Source organism: Nycticebus coucang, chromosome 20, assembly GCF_027406575.1.
Source record: "Nycticebus coucang isolate mNycCou1 chromosome 20, mNycCou1.pri, whole genome shotgun sequence".
Lineage (NCBI taxonomy): Eukaryota > Metazoa > Chordata > Mammalia > Primates > Lorisidae > Nycticebus > Nycticebus coucang.
In genome coordinates, this window is record NC_069799.1 from 30076164 (window position 1) to 30099748 (window position 23585).

The 23585-nt window shown below is 41.0% G+C and overlaps 1 protein-coding gene across 3 annotated transcripts; it reads left to right on the top strand.

The window, feature by feature from the left end:
- Positions 1-1078: 1078 nt before the first annotated feature.
- LOC128572725 (zinc finger protein 726-like) lies at positions 1079-23556 on the top strand. 3 transcript variants are annotated; one of them, XM_053572789.1, is made up of 4 exons: positions 1079-1271; positions 8222-8369; positions 9097-9192; positions 18747-23556. In XM_053572789.1, exons 1-4 carry the CDS (start codon positions 1269-1271, stop codon positions 20648-20650), a joined length of 2151 nt encoding a protein of 716 aa, XP_053428764.1. In that variant the 5' UTR covers positions 1079-1268; the 3' UTR covers positions 20651-23556. The 3 variants fall into 3 exon arrangements, 1 of the variants encoding a protein (XP_053428764.1); XR_008376237.1 differs by lacking the exons at positions 8222-8369; positions 9097-9192; positions 18747-23556 and adding an exon at positions 1361-1961; XR_008376238.1 differs by lacking the exons at positions 8222-8369; positions 9097-9192; positions 18747-23556 and adding an exon at positions 1369-1961.
- The last annotated feature ends 29 nt before the right edge of the window (positions 23557-23585 follow it).

The following is a 23585-nucleotide window of genomic DNA, read 5'->3' on the forward strand; positions in this document are numbered from 1 at the left end:
GGCTCCTGATTATGATGCTTTGGATGTCGCCCACCAAATTGGGATCATCTATATCAGGTTCAGCTGGATAGTTCTAAATAAAGGATAGACTTAAAGTTCATGTGCAATTTATATAATTAACTATTTTAAATTAAAAATAAAATAGTAATTACATTTAAATTTAAATAGTAAAGTTTTAAGTTTAAATAGGAAAATATTTTAAATCGCACACAAATTTTATGTCCACCTTGTATATAACTTTCACCATAAAAAATACATATATAATTGTTAATACGTTGTTTCCATGAGTGGAAACCCTGTATTTACTGTGTGTATATATAAACACATAAGTGTATGTATATAATTAAAATCGATAAATGGATATAATTTATATTAAGGATTAAATACAAATATCCCTCTGGCAGAGCTGTAACCCAGAGATAGCACAAAACTCTGCGTAAAAAGAGCTACAGAGTTCCTTAGCTAAAGCCCACGTTGTAGCTAAGCCCTTCACCTGGGAGGTGCATGGTGTACCCCTAAGTTGTGCCTGTGATTTAAGAGGTCATATGCCACCTCTTGCATGAAGCCTCATGCAATGCCCACCCCCCAACCGGAGACTAGAGGTAATTTCACCCTGTTCTGCACTGTCATGGCCTTTGCTTTTGTGACTCCCAACGTCTTTAATCTATTAGGTTACTGAGTGACTTATGTGCATGCTTTTAGCTAGACATCAATGTATATTGAAAACGCCTTCAAAGCAAACTCTAACTCCTATTGAAATAATAAGTGCCCAAGTCTAGCACAGAGTAAACACTAAGTAAGTAGTTTTTTATTCCTTTAGTCGAAATTTGTTTAACAGCTACTCTGTGGCAAGTATGGTGTCCCCGAATGTCAAGATGAATAAAGTCATTGTCCATGTCCTTAATTAAAAAAAAAAAAAAGTTGGGGGCTGTGGTGAAGAAATTGTTAGCGTTCTTGCCTCTTTCAGCCTCTTGTTGGACGGCATTCTTGTCACTCAAGGTTAGGGAGGTGGGGCCTGAGATCCTGTCCAATCAGGGATGCTCCAAAATGAACTGTTCAATCAGATGCATAGCCAGAAAGAAGACAACGTCTCGGGGAATCCAGAGCGGTATTGGTCTCTTTCCCTGGGCTCCGATCTGGGGTGCCCTCTTCATCTTTTGCCTGTTCTGGGGAATCCAGGTGTCTCTAGAGCCGCCTCTGTTATCCTGTGACCTGCAGGTGCCGGGAGATTTGTAGGGACGACACCGGGACATCCCGGAAGCTGGGAAATGGTGAGTACCGGAGACTGGGTGTCCTGAGAGGGGGCGGGGCGTGGTTGGGGCCAGAAGTGACTGTGGCGGAACCAGCAATTTCACTTCAGTTTTACAGTCTTCAGAGTGAAGTTTGCCACTGGCACGCTTGGCCCTCAGACCCTGTGAGGAAAAGGTGGAGTGGGGCAGGCAGCGGGGACTCTGTTTCTCAGGCACCTTCCTGGAGTCGACACCTGGACCACGGCCCACAGTGTGCCTGCAGCGCAGGTTGTTCCTCCCACGTGGTGACAATGGAAGGGTCCTCAGGAAGAATCCCAACTGCATGTGTGGGGCTTGTTCCTGGGAGGGGCTGTAGTCCATGGGACCCCCAATCCTCCCATTCTGTTAAAAATAAACTTAGGGTTGGGCACGGTGGGTCAAGCTGTTGCCAAACCAAAAGTGGCTCGGTTGCCTGTAATCCTAGTTAAACAACAGAGACAGGAAGTTGATTTCGTGAGAAGGCTTCATTGTCGAAAAGGCCAATTCTGGAGAGCAGCGAGAGTAATTTTTAAAAATGTTTTGTGTATGTAACACATTTTAAGAATTTGTATAGGGGATAATTTCCAAAGTATGTTAAAAATCTACTTATGTGATTAACAGCATGTAGGCAAGTTAAAAATATGTACCAATCAAAAACCATCATCAAAAAATCATTAAACGTGCTATGAACGTGTTCTATAGTGCCTCTTTACTGCCTTGGGTTTTTTTTCAAGTTTTTTTTTTTTTTTTTTTTTATCTTCCCCATTTCTGGTTTGGCCTGTTTGACTGACTTACTGCTCCTATGCTTTCAAGTGCATTGTCAGTTCACAAATAGCTAAGAAAGGTTCTGGGGGTGTCTGTGTACCACCTTCTCTCCTTTTATTACTTTATTTTATTTTATTTTTTGCACTTTTTTGCCGGGGCCAGGTTTGAACTTCCACCTCCTGTATATGGGGCCCTACTCCGTTCAGCCACAGGCGCAGCCCTCCCTATTTTTATTTATTTTCATGTCTATGGAATTGATTTCAAATGGACCCAATGCGAGGAGGAGGAGATAACCTGAGTGGAATGGTGGGAAATTAGAAAGAAAGACACAAAAGAAATATAGAAAACACACAGGAGGGTAGAGATAGGATGGGGTTTGAAGGTCTGTCTGCAGCCAGCAGGGAACTGTGGTAGCAGCTTTTATAAAGTATCTTTAACAAGGTAAATATTAACATCTGGGGTAAGGATTAATGTTAAAGAGGAAAAGCTGTAATAAGGAAAGTATGTAGGAGCTATGTGACTTCTGGCAGTTGAAAAGAATGTTAATCTTGAGGAGAAGTGGCTGGGTGGTGGGGTGAGGGGTCGTTCCCTAAAGGCTTCCCCTGGCTGTGATGGGCCCTGGCCACCTCACAGCCCCTTCCCCACATTAATTGTTATGATTAGTTAAACTCACATGGGTGCTGTGCCTTTAATTTTGTTTTTTGAAATTTGTGAAACAGCGGGTTTCACATACCATATGAATGGTATGCAATGTATTTTGTAACATAGTAAAAAGCTTGCAATGTATAACATAAGATTAACTGTAAAGGTTTGGATTTAGGTAATGTTGGGTTATTATGAGAATACTTTAGATAGGAAGTGTTGGATATTCTGAAAAATGTTATTTATTGTATTTTTTTTGACTATGTCCTGTATACACTTTAACTTATTTTTATTTTTAGAGACAGAGCCTCAAGATGTTGCCCTGGGTAGAGTGTGTGGCATCATAGCTCACAGCAACCTCCAACACTTGGGCTTAGGCCATTCTCTTAACTTAGTCTCTAAAGTAGCTGGGACTACAGGTGCCTGCCACAATGCCGGCTTTTTTGGGGTGGGGGTGGGGGGTTGTAGTTGTCATTGTTGTTTTGTAGGCCCGGGATTTGAACTTGTCGGCTCTGGTGTATGTGCCGGTGCCTTAGCTGCTTAAGCTACAGGCGCTGAGCGTTGTTTTTTTTTTTTTTTTTTTTTAATTAATTTTTGCAGTTTTTGGCCGGGGTGGGTTTGAACCTGCCACTTTCTGTATATGGCCGGTGCCTCTCTCCTTTGAGCCACAGGCGCTGCCCCCAGCCCTTTTTTTTTGTTTTTGAGACAAAGTCACACTATGTCACCCTTGGTAGAGTGCCATGGCGTCACAGTCACAACAACCTCAAACTCTTGTTCTTAAGCAATTCTTTTGCCTCAGCATCTGGAAGAGCCGGAACTACAGGCGACCGCAACAACCCCCAGCTATTTTTTGTTGCAGTTGACATTGTTACTGGTTTCGTAAGCCACCACCCTTGGTTTATGTGGCTGGCGCCATAACCACTGTGTTATGGGCGCCCGGCTCATTTCAACTTATTTTTAATGAGTTGGTAACTGTCAGATAAATTGAAGCAATATATATTTTGATGCTACGGCACTCTACCAAGGGCGACAGAGTGAGACCTCTGTCTCTAAAAATAAAAAATAAAAAAAAGGTCTTAAATTACTCAGCCTCTGGGCTTGACCTCTGCTTTTGCATAAAGATTTGGTCCTAAGATTTTGTTTCTTTTACATGCCAGTGGCTCAACCAATACTTGAACAAACTCTGTCCCTCTCATGGGTCCTGGATAGCTCCTGTCTTCTGATTATTTTCACTCCATAAACCCTCTTTCATGCTGTCTCTGTGGTGGCCATCAGTGTCTCCTGAAATTATGTCCATGAGTTCAAGGAAGTGGCCCTAGACCTGTGTCATGTAAGAGCAGATGGAAATTAGAAATACTGGACGAGGGCGGTGCCTGTGGCTCAAGGAATAGGGCACTGGCCCCATATACCAGAGGTGGTGGGTTCAAACCTGGCCCCAGCCAAAAAAAAAAGAAAAGAAATACGGGACGAATACCCCAATTTGAATGTAAAGATTTTGCTGTCTTCCTTTTTCTTAAAGATTTTAATTTAGAAAATTTTGTATGTGTTTTTTTTTCTGCCTCTTTGAAATATAAGCACATACTTTTACCAGATAAATAATCTTCTTACCTCCTTTTCAAATTCAGGTCTGTCTTTCTCCAGGGCCCAGGACTCATTGCTTTGAAATATAAATAGTCCAGGAGATAGCAACCCTTGTCAGAGTTCCTGTTGTGGTGCAGGACGTCCCCTTAGTGTTCGTCTGGCTCCTTGTTTGAAACTATCTTCCATCATGTAGACAAGTGAAGATTTTTCTGTCCTTTGAATATAGTCCAGTACAAACACAAAAGGCCTTTCCAAGTATAAGGTGAATTTAGGGTGAACTATATATAACCAATGGTGCTGTCAAGTCTTCTAAGTGAGGACTGTAATATGGTGACTTCATTGATCTTTACAATCTCTGAGATGAACATCACACTTTGTTTTAATTGTGTAATGTGGCAGTTGTTTTTCTGTCTACCATTTTGAAGGCTATTTTGGAGTTGGGAATAATTCTCTTTGTAATTATAAAGTATTTTTACATACCATCCAGAGTTACCACATATGATATAAACACAGAAGAGTCCCATGGAGTGTTACTCTAGGGGGCACTTTTCATCTCAGCCTACTTGTCACAGCTCACAATTGTACAGCAAAGTGCATGGTGTCCCAAACAATGAAGCCACAATGGTCCGTCTGCCTATTTTCATTATCTATTTTTGAGCAAGTATAGTACACAATGCTATAAAAAGTGCACCTACAGTCACAATACATAGGGAAAATGCAAAATTATAGCTCTATGTTACATCTTTATTTACAAAATAGTTGTTTAAAAATGTCACAAAACAGGCTGGGAGTGGTGGCTCACGCCTGTAATCTTAGCACTTGGGGAAGCAGAGGTGGGTGGATTGCTTGAGCTCATGAGTTTGAGACCACCCTGAACAAAAAATGAGATCCCATCTCTAGTAAAAATAGAAAAACTGAGGCAAGAGGATCACTTGAGCCCCAGTTGCAGGTTGCTGTGAGCTATGATGCCACAACACTCTATCCAGGGCAACAGCTTGAGTCTCTGTCTCAAAAATTTCACAAAACATTTACAAAGTATTCAGTATGGCTTGGCCACCTCTTTGTAAAATTGATATTATTAGATTTCCAACTGATCCAGATAGTATGAGGCTACAAACTCAAAAAACTTCATACACCCACTTCAAACCAGCATAATCTGAGGCAAACCCAAGGTTTACAAAATCATTTCTGAAACCAAACTCAACATACAGGAGTTGTTGGAAGAAAATGCAGTTTATTCAAAAGCAACATGGTGAGATGGCTGAATAATGTTGGGGGGAGTTCTGCAATCTTGGTCCTTTGGTTAATTGCTAAACACCCATTCCTGAAATTCTTAAACAAGTACATACATAGACATTGTAAAAAAAAGTGACTATTTGCTTCAAGATAGAGTAATTGCTGCTCTTGCAGGATCTCATACTTAGAAGGGCCCAGGATACGGAATACCTTGTGTGGGTAATAAAGCCTGGGAGGCAATACTTACCTGAGTGGTTCTCAGCCCAGGCTTCCAGGTAGGATTCCATGGCCAGTTTGAAGAAATGCCATCATCTGTGATTTCACCTTCCCACAGATTCTATTAGTCTGGATTGTGTCATCCACATAGTTTTAATTATTACCCCCATGTGATGCTAAGGTTAGGCCAGTGTCAAACATGAGAGTTTTAAAATGTGTTGAACCTTATGTCCCAAGGGAGGTCACAGGGCCTGCCCTGATTGTGCTTCACGGGGACAGGACAGCACCACCAACATTCCATTGCCATAGCCAACATTGCTAGCAGGGAGGGCACCTGAGGGCAAAAAATAGGAAAGTCACACTTTGGTCTTTATGTGGAAGCTCCTTGTTCCCGATTGTCTCCTGTAATAAAGAACAGGAAAGGGTAGAGATGTGTATATATTTCTTTTGCTTCAAGGTTTCTCAGCCTGTGGATGTGGTGGGAGCAGGTGAAGGGGTTGTGCTGATTCCTTTTAAGCCATATTATCAAGATGCAGGTGGAATATACATCCGGGTAATGTCACCTGAGAAGGAAATCAAGGGCAGGCAGGGAAAGAGGAAGAACCGGTTGCTTCTCAGCTAAATGTGTCCTAACACAGGGCTGTGACTGCCTTTTCTCCTGCAATGTCCTATGTTTCGAAGTTAGAAATCTTCTCTACTTGTGATGTTCCTGCCTAATGAGCTTGTTTCAAGCACTCTTTTGGGGCGGCGCCTGTGGTTCAAGGAGTAGGGCGCCAGTCCCATATGCCGGAGGTGGCGGGTTCAAACCCAGCCCCGGCCAAAAATCACAAAAAACAACAACAACACTTTTTGCCCAGTGAAGAGGCTCTGAGAAATCCTTCTCCCCTCCGTATATAGCAGTGTCTTCTCTCCATCCAAATTCCCATATGCCCTGGATAATTTTCATCACAAATTTATGTTTATAAAAAATTATGTTCTGTAATTCTGCAAATGTTCCCTTGTGCCTATTTTAAATGGAAATAAGTATTACCCTGTATGGATGATGTTAGGTCATTGGATATTAGCAAAGCACGGGACTAAGTACTGTTCAGTTTCAGTGCAGAAGTCCCCTCAGTGCTGTGTAAAATAAGGTGACTCACATGCAATTTACAAAAGATGGCATGAACGGCCTAAAGAAACTCAAGGTTCTCAAAATCAGAATTATTAGAAAAGCCTTGCTTTCTCGGATGCTAAAGAAGAGTTTTTAAAGATAGCATTAGAGATTAGAAGATAGGGCAGATATCTGTACTTTCAGCATGTTTTTTTTGTGTGTGTGACAGTCTCAAGTGTCACCCTGGGTAGAGTGCCTTGGTGTCACAGCTCATACCAACCTCCAACTCTTGGGGTTAAGTGATTCTCTTGCCTCAGTCTCCCGAGTAGCTGGGCTGCAGGCGCCTGCAACAATGCCTGGCTAATTTTTGGTTGTAGTTGTCATTGTTTAGCAGACCTGGGCTGGATTTGAACCCACCCGCTCCGGTGTGTGTGGTTGGCAGTCTCACCGGTGAGCTACAGGAGCTCAGCCTGTACTTTCAACTTTGAAAAAAATTCTTTTAGTGGTTTTTTATCAGAATATGATTAAGTACTTTGGGGAGAGTATCAACTCATATGCACCTTGTGAAATTCTCTTTTTATACCTTGTTTGGAAAATAAAAGCTCTAATGGTTGTTTACTGGGTCAACATTCAACTGGGATAAATCCAGTCTCACTTGTGATAAAGTATTATCATGGGACAGAAATATTGGCATCCCTGTCGAGCTTGTTGGAAATTCAGAAATAAAGCCTCAACTAATATCTTCTGAATAAAAAACTGCATTTGAGGCTTGGCGCCCATAGCACAGTGGTTACTTGCCAGCCACACGCACCAAGGCTGGATGGTCCGTGCCCAGCTCAAGCCACCCAAACAACAGTGACAACTGCAAGAAGAAAATAGCCAGGCATTGTGGTGGGTGCCTGGAGTCACAGGTACTTGGGAAGCCGAGGCAAGAGAATTGCTGAAGCCTGAGAGGTGGAGGTTACTGTGAGCTGTGACGCCATTGCTCTCTACTGAGGGCGACATAGTGAGACTATGTCTCAAAAAACCCAGAAAAAACTGCATTTGACAAGATCTCCAGTTCCTGCTTGCACACGTTAAAATCTCAGAGCCTCCATTTACCTCACCATGATATTTTCACTTAAGAAATACGCACAGCTTATAGTGAATGATGTGAGTAGGCGCAAGAATCCACATGCCTGTATTGGTGGCCTTATTTTTGCATTGTAAAGCCCAAAAGCACAGCATCTACACCAGGGTTGTGGATATTATCCCATCGTCTTTTCTCAGTGTTAGACAGCACATGAGGGACTATCTCTCTGCTGTACTAATCACATAATACCATTCAGTCATGTAAGTCCAAAGAAGTTCTCACCCACACATTGATGTAAAAATGAAATTAAGTTTTCCCATGGCATCATGATAAATATTGTTTTTTTTTCAGATTTCTAGCTTTTTTTTTCAGGAACTGTTGACATTCAGAGATGTGTCTATAGAATTCTCTATGGATGAGTGGGACTGCCTGGACCCTGCTCAGCACAATTTGCATCGGGATGTCATATTAGAGACCTACAGACACCTGGTCTTCCTTGGTGAGGATAACTTACATACACATTTCTTAACTGTACGCTAAGCATTTCAGATTGTTCTCTGTAGGTGGGTTTTGTGGAGATTATTCTTTGACTGCATTAGTTTCAGATTGTTGAGTATAAGGAAAACGTAAGTTCTTGGTATAGAAAAGAGCATATTTCAGATGTTATCTTGGCATTAATCTTAGCCTTTCTTGAGCTGATAAATATCCTTCCCTACATTGATGGTAATTTCAAAAATGTAGAGGCTTAGAATTGTTGCCCATACCTTTTAGTCTAGTTTCCAGCACCAAATTTTATTTCCATAGTATGGGGTAGTGGAGCATTTAAAATGCTTTTAAAGGGCGGCGCCTGTGGCTCAGTCGGTAGGGCGCTGGCGGGTTCGGACCTGGCCCTGGACAAACTGCAACCAAAAAATAGCTGGGCATTGTGGCGGGTGCCTGTAGTCCCAGCTATTCGGGAGGCTGAGGCAAGAGAATCGCTTAAGCCCAGGAGTTGGAGGTTGCTGTGAGCTGTGTGAGGCCATGACACTCTCTCTACAAAAAAAAAAAAAATAAATAAATAAATAAAATGCTTTTAAAATATTGTAAAGTTTTTGTCAGAAACCTCTATTTTTAGATTATTCTTTTAGGATCTCTAAAATGTTGTGTTCTCTACTATAGGAAGGTTCTAGATTATTAACTGGTGAAGCCCAGTAGCGTCATGTTGTCTTTTTTTTCTAATGAAACAGGGCTTGCTGTCTCTAAGCCGGACCTCATCACCTGTCTGGAGCAAAGGAAAGAACCATGGAAGGTGAAGACTCGCCAGACAGTGGTCAAGCACCCTGGTAAGTTGGAGTGATTGAAGCAGATAACCCTGGTCAGAGGTCCAACGTTGAAGGAGTAAACCACACAATGCAATGTGATTAGGGAAGCTCAGCTTTATTGGAAATTATTTCTGGGAAGCCTGGGTTTCTTTCTCTTGTTACATAAAGACACCTCGTTTTTGTTTTCATTTTTTATGTTTATTTTCTCATTGAGACAAAGGCTCACTGTGTTGCCATCAGACCAGTGTGCCATGGCATCAGCCTAGCACAGAGCAATCTTAACCATCTTGGTTCAAGTGATTTTTCAGTCTCAGCCTCTCAAGTAGCTGGGAGTACAGTTTTCTCCAGAAGACCTGGCTACTATTTTTACTGTTTTTATTAGAATGAGAGTCTTGCTTTTGGTCAGGCTTGTGTCAAACTCAGAAACTCAAGCAATCCTCTCACCTTGGCCTCTCAGGTGTTGGGTTTACATGTGTGAGCTACCATGTCTCGCCCTATTCTTCTTTTTAATTTTTTAAAATTTGTTTGGAACAGAGTCTCATTTTGTCACCCTGGGTAGAGTTCCGTGGTGTCATAGCTCGCAACAACATCAAACTTTTGGGCTCAAAGAATCCTCTTCCTTCAGCCTCCCAAAGTAGCTGGGACTACAGGTTCCTGCTACAATGATCGGGTAGTTTTTCTTTTTAAGAGATGTAATCTTGCTGTTGCTTGGACTGGACTCCTACTGGTTAAGCTCAAGAAATCCACCTGCCTTGCCCTTCCAGACTGCTAGGATTATAGCTGCCTGGCCTTTTCTTTTTAATTTTTAGAAGGAGTTTAGTTTTTGATGATGTTCTTTCTAGTTTATAGTGAAAAGAAAGAACTTTCTATGGCTTATCCAGGACTGCAAAATCTGCCTGCTGTTTGGTTGATTTTCAGAACATAAAAATATTTGCTCTTTTGGAGGATCTCTGAAACATTCTAAAAAAATTTTCTTTAGGCTCGGTGCCTATAGCTGAAGCGGCTAAGGAGCCAGTCACATACACCAGAGCTGGCGCATTCGAATCCAGCCCGGGCCTGCCAAACAACAATGGCAACTACAACCAAAAAATAGCTGGGTGTTTTGGTGGGCGCCTATAGTCCCAGCTACTTGGGAGGCTATGGCAAAAGAATCGCTTAAACCCAGGAGTTGGAGGTTGCTATGAGCTGTGATGCCATGACACTCTACCAGGACGACAGCTCAAGGCTCTGTCTCAAAAAAAATTTTTTTTTCTTTTTCTTTAAGCAGGCATGATGGCTCACTTCTATAGTCCTAGCACTCTTGGAGGATGAGGTGGGATGATCATCTGAGTTCAGGAGTATAAGACAAGCCTGAACAAGAGTGAGATCCTTTCACTACTAAAAATAAAAAACAATAACTAGGCAGTGTGGTGGTTGCCTATAGTCCCAGCTACTTGTGGGGCTGAGGCAGAAGGATGACTTCAACCTAGGAGTTTGAGGTTGCTGTGAGTTAGGCTGATGCTATGGCATTTTAACCTGGGCAAGAGAATGAAAGTGTGCCTCTGAACAATTTCTTTTTTCTTTAGCACAGTGGTTCTCAACCTTCCCAGTCTGGAAATTTATTTTCATTGTTAAAAAGGGGTCTGGACCCACAGGTTGAGAACCACTGCCTTAGCATACTATTAAAAATATGAGAGTGAGCAGTTAATACTAGTATTTGGGTCAGGCATCTCAGGACACTTCAAATGGATGGCATATATCTTCTGCTTTATAGTTTTAGATTCAATGAAGGTTTCTAATAAGATTGTGCGAGAAGTATAGTCAGTAATTTTATTAGAGAATTTAAGATTCTCCCCAAAAAGGCTCGGCGCCTGTGGCTCAAGCGGCTAAGGCGCCAGCCACATACACCTGAGCTGGCAGGTTTGAATCCAGCCCAGGCCCGCCAAACAACAATGACAACTGCAACCAAAAAATAGCTAGGCGCTGTGGCCGGCACCTGTAGTCCCAGCTACTTGGGAGGTGGAGGCAGGAGAATCGCTTGAGCCCAGGAGTTGGAAGTTGCTATGAGCTTTTATGCCACAGCACTCTACCCAAGGCAAACGCTTGAGGCTCTGTCTAAAAAAAAGAATCTCCCCCAAATATAAAGAAAAAGCTCATGTAATTGAACTTCAACATTTTCTTTACATGAAGTGTGATAAATAGTTTAATTTGTTTATGCTCTAATTTCTCAACTTTATTTTATTTTATTTTATTTATTTGAGACAGAGTCTCAAGCTGTTGCCCTTGGTAGGGTGCGGTGGCATCATAATTCACAGCAACTTCCATCTCTTGGGCTTAAGGAATTTTTTTGCCTTAGCCTCCCAAGTAGCTGGGACTACAGGTGCCCGCCACATCACCGGGCTATTTTTTGTTTGTAGTTGTCATTGTTGTTTGGCAGGCCTAGGCTGGATTTGAACCTGCCACCTTCGGTATTTGTGGCTGGTGCCTTAGCTGCTTGAGCTACAGGTGCCAAGCCCCAATTTTGCAACTTTAATATAGTTAAAGGTATCTACTCTATACATTTCTTACATATACTATGTCATTGGGGAGTTGCAGTATTCCAGAGTATGTATTAAATTCTCTCTTGTTACAAAATCACTCTTACAAATTTTTCTGAGACAGTTTCTCACTGTTATCACCCTGGGGTTGAGTTCAGAGGCATTGTAGATCCAGCAGCATCAAACTCTTGGGTACAAGTGATCCTCTCTTTTCAGCCTCCTCAGTAGGTGGGACTAGAGGCATCTGACACAGTGTCTGGGTAGTTTTTCTATTTTTAGTAGAGAAGGGGTCTTGATCTTTCTCAGGCTGGTCTCGAATGCCTGAGCTCAGGTGATCCACCTGCCTTGGCCTCCCCCCTTAAAGTGATTAAGAGTAACAGGTATGGGCCACCATACCTGTCATAAATAACCCTTATTTTATAACTATCTCTTGCTTAGGTTATGCTTATCAGGACTGTATTATGCACACACACACAGAGAAACACGAGACCTTTGTAAGTTGACCACTCAAGGGATTGTAAAAATCTTGTCAACACACATAGGTGGTTAGCATAAGGAACTTGGCCTAGTTGATACGTACTTGTGGTGCATGCCCAGTCTGTGTACATTAGGTGAACTTGGGGAGGTGGTCAATGTATATACTATATACAGACAGTATATAGTGTCTGTATATATACATATACACACAAATAGATATATAAACATATATACACACAGACAAAAATTGTCAAGGTCTTCAGGCCTGTCTCCTTTGTCATGAGTAAGTATCTCCCTTCAGGTCTCTGGATACGTGGGACCAGCCCCAGATCAACATCTCCCAGATTATGTTGGAGATGCCCGCATAATCACTTCAGCATTCTCAGTGGGGCTTGGTGCCTGTTGCGCAGTGGTTATAGCACTGGCCACACACACTAAGGCTGGCGGGTTCGAACCCAGCCCAGGCCAGCTAAACAACAACTGCAACAAAAAAATAACCAGGCATTGTGGCAGCTGCCTGTAGTTCCAGCTACTTGGGAGATGGAGGCAAGAGAATCATTGAAGCCCAAGAGTTGGAGGTTACTGTGAGCTGTGACACCTTAGTACTCTATCTAGCACAACATAGTGAGACTCTGTCCCCACCCCTAAAAAAACAAACAAAATTCTCAGTGGGATTGAGTGTTCATTCTGAGTATTCATTCTGAATATGATGTATGATATTTCATTGTGATTTTGCTTTGCATTTCTTAAGTAGTTACTAATTTTGAGCACCCTTTCTAATGCTTGTTGGCTATTTATATATCTTCTTTGAGAAATGTCAGCTGAATCCTTTGTCACTTTTTCTTTCTTTTTTTTTTTCAGAGGTAGAGTCTCACTTTGTCACCCTTGGTAAAGTGCGTGGCATTACAGCTCACAGCAACCGCCAGCTCTTGGGCTTAGGCGATTCTCATACCTCAGCCTCCCGAGTAGCTGGGACTACAGGCATCTGCCACAACGCCTGGCTACTTTTTGTTGTTGTTGTTATTGCACTTTAGCTGGGGCCAGGTTTGAACCCGCCACCCTCGGTATATGGGGCTGGCGCCTTACTCACTGAGACACAGGCGCCACCCTCTTTTTTTTTTTTACTGAGGCAGAGTCTCACTGTTACCCTTGGTAGAGTGCTGTGTCATTGTAGTTCAAAGCAACCTCAAACTCCTGGGATAAAGTGAATTCAGCCTCCAAAGTACCTGAGAGTACAGGCGCCTGCCACAATGTCCAGCTATTTTTTAGGAGGAGGTCTCTTGCTCACAAACTCTCCTGGCCTCAAGTAATCTTCCAGCGTCATCCTTCAAGAGTGCTAGGATTACAGCCCTGAGACAACATGCCCAGCCTTATTTTGCTACTTTTGACTAGAGAGTTCTGTCATGTTTGTTAGGTCTAAGTAATATACCATGTTCAAGTTCTCTGTTATCTAATTAATCTTTTTTCTAATCTTTCAATTGATTATTAAAAATGGTGTCTTATGTAAGGGTATAAGGCACACCTCCTGGGTGAGGGACACAACTATAAGTGGGACTTTGCCTAGCAAATGCAAACATGTAACCTAATTTTTTAATTTTTTTTTTTTTTGAGACAGAATCTCAAGTTATTGACCTGGGTAGAGTGCCATGATGTCTTAGCTCACAGCAACCTCTAACTCTTGGGCTCAAGTGATTCTTTTGCCTTAGTTATTCTGTTTTGTTTTTGTTTTTGAGACAGAGTCCCAAGCTGTCACCCTGGGTAGAGTGCTGTGGCATCACAGCTCACAGCAACCTCCAATTCCTGGGCTCAAGCCATTCTCCTGCCTCTGCCTCCCCATTAGCTGGGACTACAGGCACCTGCCACAACGCCTGGCTATTTTTTTGTTGCAGCCGTTATTGTTTTTTGGCAGACCCGGGCTAGATTTGAACCTGCCAAGTCAGGTGTATTTGGCTGGCACCTTACCTGCTTGAGCTATAGGCGCCAAGCCCAGTTATTCTATTTTTAGTAGAGATGGGGTTCTTGCTGAGCTCAGGCTGGTCTGGAATACATGAGCTCAAGCTATGCACTGTCCCAGAGTAGTATGATTATAGGCATGTGATCTAATTGTTTGTAAACTCATATTGATCTGAAATTTTAAAAAAGAGAAAACAAAAACAAAAACAAAAAAAAACTAGGGTCTAAAATTAAAAATGACAACACTGCTGTTTCTTCCTTGCTTTTGCCGTGATTTATTTCTTATGTTTGGAATCAATGATGTTATATGTAATATACCAAAATGTGGTTTGTGAGTATATGTAATAGATAATGAGGATTCTTTGTAAAGGGGCCTGTTCTATTACTACATTTTTCTCTTGGCTGTTTAGGCCGCAAGTGTATATTGTCCGATATAATTATAGCTACTTCACCCACTTTGAGTTACTATTTGCTTGGCATACAGATTTTTTGTGTTTTTACTTTTACCCTATTTGAGTCCATAAAGCTATAAGGAGTTTTCTCTAGACCTAATATTATAGAAACTCATTTAATGTAAGTCTATTCAGCCATATCATCTTTTTAGATTATTGAGTTACTTACATTAAATATAAATGAGTTAAAGTTCCTTTTACTTTATTCTAGATATTTTCTCTTCATTTCTTCTCTTGTGCCTTCATTTCTGTTTTATTGATTTTTGTAATTAGTCTGATTGCTTTCTTAGTTTACTTCACACGAATTCTATAGATATTTTCTTTCTGAACACCTTGAAGAATGGAAATTATAATAAGTTCTTAAAGATATAACAATATTAATATTATTCAGACTCACATCAAGCTAACTTCAATTGAATGCAAAAATTATAACTCTTTATATTCCTTATTTTGTTATTCTATGTTTTTTGTTTAGTTTAGTTTTGTTTTTTGTCAGAGTCTCACTCTGTGTCCCTGAATAGAGTGCTATGGCATTGTCATAGCTCACAGCAACCTCAAACTCTTGGATTCAAGAGATCATCTTACTTCACTGTCTCCAATAGCTGGAAGTACAGGTGCCTGCCACAATGCCTGGCTAGTTTTTTTGTTTTGTTTTGTTTTTTGAGACAGAGTCTCACTTTTCTCACCTTCATTAGAGTGTCTGGTATTGCAGCTCACAGCAACCTACAACTCTTGGGCTGAAGTGATTCTCTTGCCTCAGACTCCCTAGTAGGTGGGACTATAGGTACTTGCCACAGCGCCTGGCTATTTTAGAGATGAGGTCTCTCTCTGGCTGAGGCTGGTGTGGAACCTGTGAACTCAGGAAATTACCTGCCTTGACATCCCAAATGCTAGGATTATAGGTGTGAGACACCTCAACCAGCCTTTCTTTCAACTTACTGATGTCACCAATTTCATTTTGTTACATTCAACACCTGTACCATTAACAGAATTTTCACGTTAAGATTCTGTTTTTGTCTTTGAATATTAAAGCATGATTAAAAGCGCCTTCTGGGCTTGGCGCCCAGCTCAGTGGCTAGGTCATCAGCCACTTACACTGGAGCTGGCCGGTTTGAATCTAGCCCCGACCTGCCAAACAACAATGACAACTACAACCAAAACATAGCCTGGTGTTGTGGCAGGTGCCTTTAGTACCAGCTACTTGGGAAGCTGAGGCAGGAGAATCGCTTAAGCCAAAGAGTCTGAGGTCGCTGTGAGCTGTTATGCCATGGCACTCTACCCTCAGGGTGACAGCTTAAGACTGTCAAAAAAAAAAAAATAGGATGGCATCTGTGGCTCAGTGGGTAGGGTGCTGGGTTCAAACCGGTCCTGGTCAAACTGCAATGAACAAATTACCAGGCGTTGTGGCGGGTGCCTGTAGTCCCAGCTACTCGGGAGGCTGAGGCAAAGAGAATCACCTAACCCCAGGAATTGGAGGTTGCTGTGAATGGTGCAACACCACGGCACTCTACCGAGGGGAATAATGTGAGACTCTGTCTCTACAAAAAACAAATAATATTAAAAAAAATAAAAATAAAAGTACTTTCTGCCCTGTCATTATAATAATACAACATTTTACTTAAATGTACTTAGTTTTTTTTTGAGATTTACTTATTTTTACCTAATTTAGCATTGATCTCAAGCATAATATCATTTCCAATGAAAGGGGCTTCCTTGGACATTTCTTCTTTGGCAGTTTTCAGCATTCATTTATCTTGGTAAATGTTTATTTTTTTCTTTATTTTTAAGAGATGTTTTGCTGGATACAGTGTATGTGTTTTGAAATTTTTGTTCTTTCAGCACTTTGACTATATCATCTAACTGTTTTTTGATATCAAAGGTGTGTGTTGAAAATTCCTCTAGTAATCTCAGAAGAGCATGCTTGAAGATGACACATCTGTTTCCTTTCCTGGCTTTCAGGATACTCTTGTGTGGCTTTCAAATCTTTGATCTTCATGTGTCTTTTTTGGGTCTCTTTGTGTTTCTCCTAGCTGAAGTCTGGTGAGCTTGATATTCTGAATTTTTTTTTTTCTTATCTTTGAAAATTTCTCAGTCTTTTCCACTGTGTTCTTTAACTTAGGAATTTCTCTTTTTTTAAAGCTCATCTTTTTTGTTGATATCTCTATTTTTATGACTTCACATAGTTGTTTGTATCATTTCCATTTCACCCATTTACAATCATGATGATAAAACTCTTAGGTAATTTAGACATCTCTCTTTTTTTTTTTTTTTTTTTCAGTTTTTGTCTGGGGCTGAGTTTGAACCTGCCACCTCCGGCATATGGGGCCAGCGCTCTACTCCTTTGAGCCACAGGTGCCGCCCAGACATTTCTGTTTTTTATGGTTGGTTCTACATTATTTATTTTGTTTCTTTGGGTTATATCTCCCTATTATTTTTTACATGTTCTAATCTTTCATTGACTTGATGATACAAAAGTCACCTTTCTTTCTTTCTTTTGAGACAGTGTCTCATTTTGTTACCCTTAGTAGAGTGCTGTGGTGTCAGAGCTCACAGCAACCTCAAACTCTTGGGCTAACGGGTTTCTCTCACCTCAGCCTCCAAGGTAGCTGGGACTACAGGTGCCCACCACAATGCCTATTTTTTTGTTGTAGTTGTCATTATTGTTAAGCTGGACCAGGCTGGGTTCTCACCCACCAGCCTCGGTGTCTGTGGCTGGCACCGTAACCACTGTGCTATGGGCACCGAGCCACATAAGGCACCTTTTACAAAATCCATAATGAGGCTTTACCGTACAAGACTCTGACACAAATCATACTAAAGACTTCAGTATACATTCTGAAATTGTTTTGCCTGTGAAATTGTGTGGCTATTTTCTAGCTGAAGCATTTCCCCCCCCATTTTCTCTTAAGAGCTTGTAATCATTTGCTAGACCTGAATCTGTCTGTTGTCTCTCTGGTGCTATAACAATGTTTTACCTCTGGTTTTGGCTCCCCTAGTCAGTTTTATAAAAACTGCACCATTCTCAGGCTGTGCCTGTGGCTCAAAGGAGTAGGATTCTGGCCACATATGCCAGAGGTGGCAGGTTCAAACCCAGCCCAAGCCAAAAACTGCAAAAAAAGAAAAAGAAACAAGAAACTGCACCATTCTGTTCAGCACTTTCCCTCATGGAAGACACAACCTATCTTTAGAAAAGCCCTGAAAAGGGTGTGCCTGTGGCTCAGTGAGTAGGGCACCGGCCCCATATACCAAGGGTTGCGGGTTCAAACCCAGCCCCGGCTGAACTGCAACCAAAATATAGCCGGGCGTTGTGGTGGGCGCCTGTAGTCCCAGCTGCTCAGGAGGCTGAGGCAGGAGAATCGCTGAAGCCCAAGAGATAAGGTTGCTGTGAGTCCTGTGACATCATGGCACTCTGCTAAAGGCAATAAGGTGAGACTCTGTCTCTATAAAAAAAAAAAAGAAAGAAAGAAAGAAAGAAAAGCCCTGAAAAGCCCGTAGAGTTAATGCAGGTCTCTATTTTTCTTTTGAGGAAAAAATTTACTTTCATATGGACAGTGCTATGTCTGTGGTCTATAAATAGAATGAACTTTTCTTCCCATATTTTGCACCTTTTGTCATTATCATTTTTTTCTTATTTGATTTTATATAGTTATATATTTTTGTGACAGAGTGTCTTTCACCATGGATAGAGTGCTGTGGTATTATAGTTCACAGCAACCTCAACCTCCTAGGCTCAAGAGATACTCTCGTTTCAGCTTCCTGTGTTGCTGGAGCGACTGGTGTCTGCCACTTGCCCCACTACTTTTTTCTATTTGTGGTATAAGCAGGGTTTCACTCTGCCTCACACTGCTCTCAGATGCCTGTGTTGAGGCAATCCACCCTCTCACTCTCCCACAGTACTAGGTTTACAGACATTAACCACTATACCTGGCCTGTACATGCCTCTTCACATTGTGCTCACCTGGTGGGCTAAAAATTCTCACTTCATTTTTATAATCCCTAAAATGCAATATATATTTCTTACTTACATGTATTTTAAAAATTATTAGGGCATTTGTGCTGTCCTATGCCATGTTGCTACTTTGCTGGGCATAATTTTACAGGTAAAATTTGTGATGTATATTTATTCAATTGTGATGAAACTCAATGGCATAATTTTGTATTTTTAAATTTCTTTCAGTTATATCTAATCATTCTACCCAGAGCAATTCACAAGTGCTGGGCGTGAATATTTTATTACCAGAGATAATCCTGAGAAGATATGAAAATGATAGCCCTGAGAATTTCAACTCAATAAAAGACTGGGATAGAGTGTGTGAGTATAAGCAGCAGAAAGTATGTTACAATGGACTAAACGAAAGTTTAACAGCTATGCATGGTAAAACCTACGAATGCAGTAAACGTTTCCAAGTTGTCAGAGAATTATCAAATGTAAATAGACATAAGATGACACATACTGGGGAAATAGCATTGGAATGTAATAAATATGGGAAAGCCTTACAACTATGCTCAAACATTGGTAAACATAAGATAACCCATTTTGTGGAAAAGCAGTACAAATGTAAAGAATGTTGCAAAGTCTTTAAGCCTTGCTCAAGCTTGTCTAAGCACAAGGGACTTCATACTGGAGAGAAAATCTCCCATTGTGAGAATGATGACAAGTGTCTTAGCCACAGCTCAAGATGTTCGAACCACAAGACAATTTATAATGTACAGAAACCTTACAAATGTAAAGAATGTGATAAATCCCTTAACTGTTACTCATCCCTTTCTGTACATAAAAGAATTCTTTCTTGGGAAAAACCCTACGAATGTGAAGAATGTGGAAAAGCCTTTAACCAGTACGCATCTCTTTCTGTACATAAAAGAATTCATTCAGGAGAGAAACCCTACAAATGTGAAGAATGTGGAAAAGCCTTTATTGATTCCTCACACCTTTCTAGACATAAGAGAATTCATTCTGGAGAGAAACCGTACAAATGTGAAGAATGTGGCAAAGCCTTTTACCAGTACTCATACCTTTCTAGACATAAAAGAATTCATTCTGGAGAGAAACCCTACAAATGTGAAGAATGTGGAAAAGCCTTTAACGATTCCTCAACTTTTTCTGTGCATAAAAGAATTCACTCTGGAGAGAAACCCTACAAATGTGAAGAATGTGGCAAAGCCTTTAATCGGTACTCAAACTTTTCTGTACATAAAAGAATTCACTCTGGGGAGAAACCCTACAAATGCGAAGAATGTGGAAAAGCTTTTAACCAGTACTCACACTTTTCTGTACATAAAAGAATTCATTCTGGAGAGAAACCCTACAAATGTGAAGAATGTGGAAAAGCCTTTAACGATTCCTCAACTCTTTCTGTACATAAAAGAATTCATTCTGGAGAGAAACCCTACAAATGTGAAGAATGTGGCAAAGCCTTTAACCGGTACTCAAACTTTTCTGTACATAAAAGAATTCACTCTGGGGAGAAGCCCTACAAATGTGAAGAATGTGGAAAAGCTTTTAATCAGTACTCAAACCTTTCTGTACATAAAAGAATTCATTCTGGAGAGAAACCCTACAAATGTGAAGAATGTGGAAAAGCCTTTAACTATTCCTCACACCTTTCTGTACATCAAAGAACTCATTCTGGAGAGAAACCCTACAAATGTAAAGAATGTGGAAAAGCTTTTAAAAATTCCTCAACCCTTTCTGTACATCAAAGAGTTCATTCTGGAGAGAAACCTTACAAATGTGAAGAATGTGGAAAAGCCTTTAAGCAGTACTCACACATTTCTAGACATAAGAGAATTCATTCTGGAGAGAAACCCTACAAATGTGAAGAATGTGGTAAAGCCTTTAACCGGTATGCACACCTTTCTGTACATAAAAGAATTCATTCTAAAGAGAAACCCTACAAATGTGAAGAATGTGGAAAAGCCTTTAATGATTCCTCAACCCTTTCTGTACATAAAAGAATTCATTTTGGGGAGAAATCTTATGAAAGGGAACAATGTGGCCAATGCTTTAACCAGTACTCACGCCTTTCTGTACATAAAAAAAAAATTAATTCTGGAGAGAAACATTACAAATATGAATAGTGTAGCAAACCCTTAACTCAGAGTCTAACTCAGAAACATTACAAATATGAATAGTGTAGCAAACCCTTTAACTCAGAGTCTAACCAGCCTGTATATTAAAAGAGAATGAGATAACATGGAAACCCTAGAAATATGATGAATGTGGCAGTACCTTACTTGGTGTTCATAACTTAATGAAGCTTGTAGAAATTTACTCTGGAGAGAAATTCTACAACTGTGAACGGTGTGGCGATGCACTTAAGCAGAGCTCAAACTTTACTACACATAAGAAAATTCATATAGGAGAGAAATCTTATAAATGAGAATAACATGACAAATGTTTTAACTGATTCTTGGCCCTTAGTAAACATAAGAGAAATCATGTCAGAGAAAAATCACAATATGAAGGTGCATGGAAGCTTTATGGCAGAAATCACAGTTTTGTGTACACAGTAGAATTTGTGTTGAACAGAAAAGCTGTAAATGTGAGGAAGATGAGAAGTGTTTAACCTCTACTCAAACATTTCTCTATGAAATTTATGACAGAGAAAACCACTACAACTGTGAAGACAGTGTCGAATCCTATAACCAGGATTCACACATTTCAGTACAGAACAGAATTCATAGAGATACTCCACATATGTGAAGAATATGACAAGGTCTTTAAATATTTCTCATACTTTTGTAATCATAATTCATATGGAAGAAATTCTCTACAAATGTCAATGATGTCTTAAAGTTGTGTTTATCCTGTTTGGTAGGGCTAGAGAGAGACAGGGGCAGATGATTCTAGGGCATCCTTGTCCATACTGAGAAGGAACAAAATTACCAGACTGGGCTGCCAAGAAAGGAAAGCATTTCAACAAGGCTTTCAATAACTGAACTGATGTTTGCTTGACAAAAATGACTCACAGGTAGAGAGGCCCCAGGGTGGAGATATGGCCAAGGCCACTAAAAGGGGTCTTTGTAGCATGCATACAAGTAAGGTGACAGTAGCCTCAAGGGACCCATTTTCATAAACACAATAAAATCTTCACCACTTTTTTTTGAGAAAGAGTCTCACTTATTAACCCTCAGTAGGGTGCCGTGGCGTCACAGCTCACAGCAACCTCCAAATCCTTGGGCCCAGGTGATTCTGTTGTCCCAGCCTCCTTAGCAGCTGGGAGTACAATCACTTTTATCACAATTAACAAATACTATGACAACTTGTAGAAATTGATTTAGAGGGATAGAAATGGGAGGACTCTTCATTCGGGAATTTTTCCCCCTTTCCAGGAAAAATAGTAAATATATTACCCCCACTACCACTTAACATAGATTTGGAAAATTATCATGAAGGGAAAAAATCTCACTAACCCAGCATTTCTCCACTTGATAAGGTAGATGTCTCCCTTCTCTGGAGTGTACTGTGCTTTAATAAACTTTGACCTTTTGCTCACTTGTACCTACTTGTTCTGCTCATTTGTTCCATTGTCTTGGTACCAGTAACTATGCTGTGTCACCTGGAACCAAAAACCAGGGATCGCACACTTGACATCTGTTCCCCATATGTGACATTTTAGTGCCAAAATCTGGGAGGAAAGTGTACATTTTCAGCAAGATAAGGTAATGGAACATTAGACCTTCTGAATTCACGCTGCCTGATACACAGTACTTATTACACTTACAGCTCTCACTCTCTTTGCTTTCCAGGTAATATAGCTCCTTACCTACCCCTGCTCCATTTCTTTCTTTTTTCATCTCCACAATGCACATCCTGCCCCAGTTGGGCCTGATATTCAAAAGCATACAAAGGGGCCTCTGGCTCCACAAGCAGAACATTAAACCAGATTTTTAAGGTCTTGATAAGGAGAATTGGGATAAAAGACAGCAAGAGAAAGCTAGGCCAGCATCAGTCCCCAAGAGCTGAAGGAAGCTTTGGAAATGGTTGGTACCACTAGGGAAGAAGGTTGTCAGGAACAGAGTTACTCTAGGGTCAGGCAAGAAGCCACCAGGCCAGAGCCCTTCCCCCACCATGACTATAGGTTCCTGGAGTCAGGAATGGCTCAGGAAGCAGCCTGTGCTGGGACCTTCCCCTCAGTACTAGAGAGATGCCCTGGAAGTGACATTTCTCTCTTCTGGAGATGGGGGATCAAACTTCCCTTCCAGACCCTGTGAAATCCTGAGCCAGCTCTGACTCTCTAGAACTCTTTCTTGAGCTTCAGAACAAGGTCCACTTTCAGATGCTGGGAAGGCTGGTTGTTGGGTAGCTCTCTGTGTAATAGTAAGCAAACTGATTATAACATTAGAGCCACCCCTCTGGTCTCCCCGAATATTCAGGGCCTCTCTTTCCCTCTCTTACATCTTTCTTAAAAATGGAAGCTAAAATATAAACCAACAGTGTACTCTAAAGTCCCTCTGCTCCCTGGCTGATGATGCCTTGTTTATTTTTTTTTAGTGCTTTCCAGCTGGCCTATTCCATTGTTTGATGAAGTGTGAACTTTGAGCTAGAGACCGAAATCTTGTAAAAGCACCTTCCCAGGCCTTTAAATAGAAAAGACTTAACTTCCATTCAAAATAGGAAAAAAACTTAAAGCAAGAAGGAACAAGCATGTAGTAGACAGATGTGAAGAAACTTATGAATAGGAGGAAACATGGGTATCAAGAACATTAAAAGGAAAGAGAATGATTTTGTGTATGACAAAACCTAATAACAATATTTCTCCTAAAATAAGTGATCATTTGAGAAGAAAATATGCTTTTTTTGAGACCGTCTCAAGCTGTCGCCCTGTTTAGAGTGCTGTAATGTCACAGCTCACAGCAAACTCAAACTCTTGGCCTTAAGCGATCCTCTTGCCTCAGCCTCCCAAGTAGCTGGGACTAAGGCGCCCACCACAACACCCAGATATTGTTTTGCTTATAGTTGTCATTGTTTGGCGGGCCTGGGTCGGATTTGAACCCGCCATCTCCCGTGTAT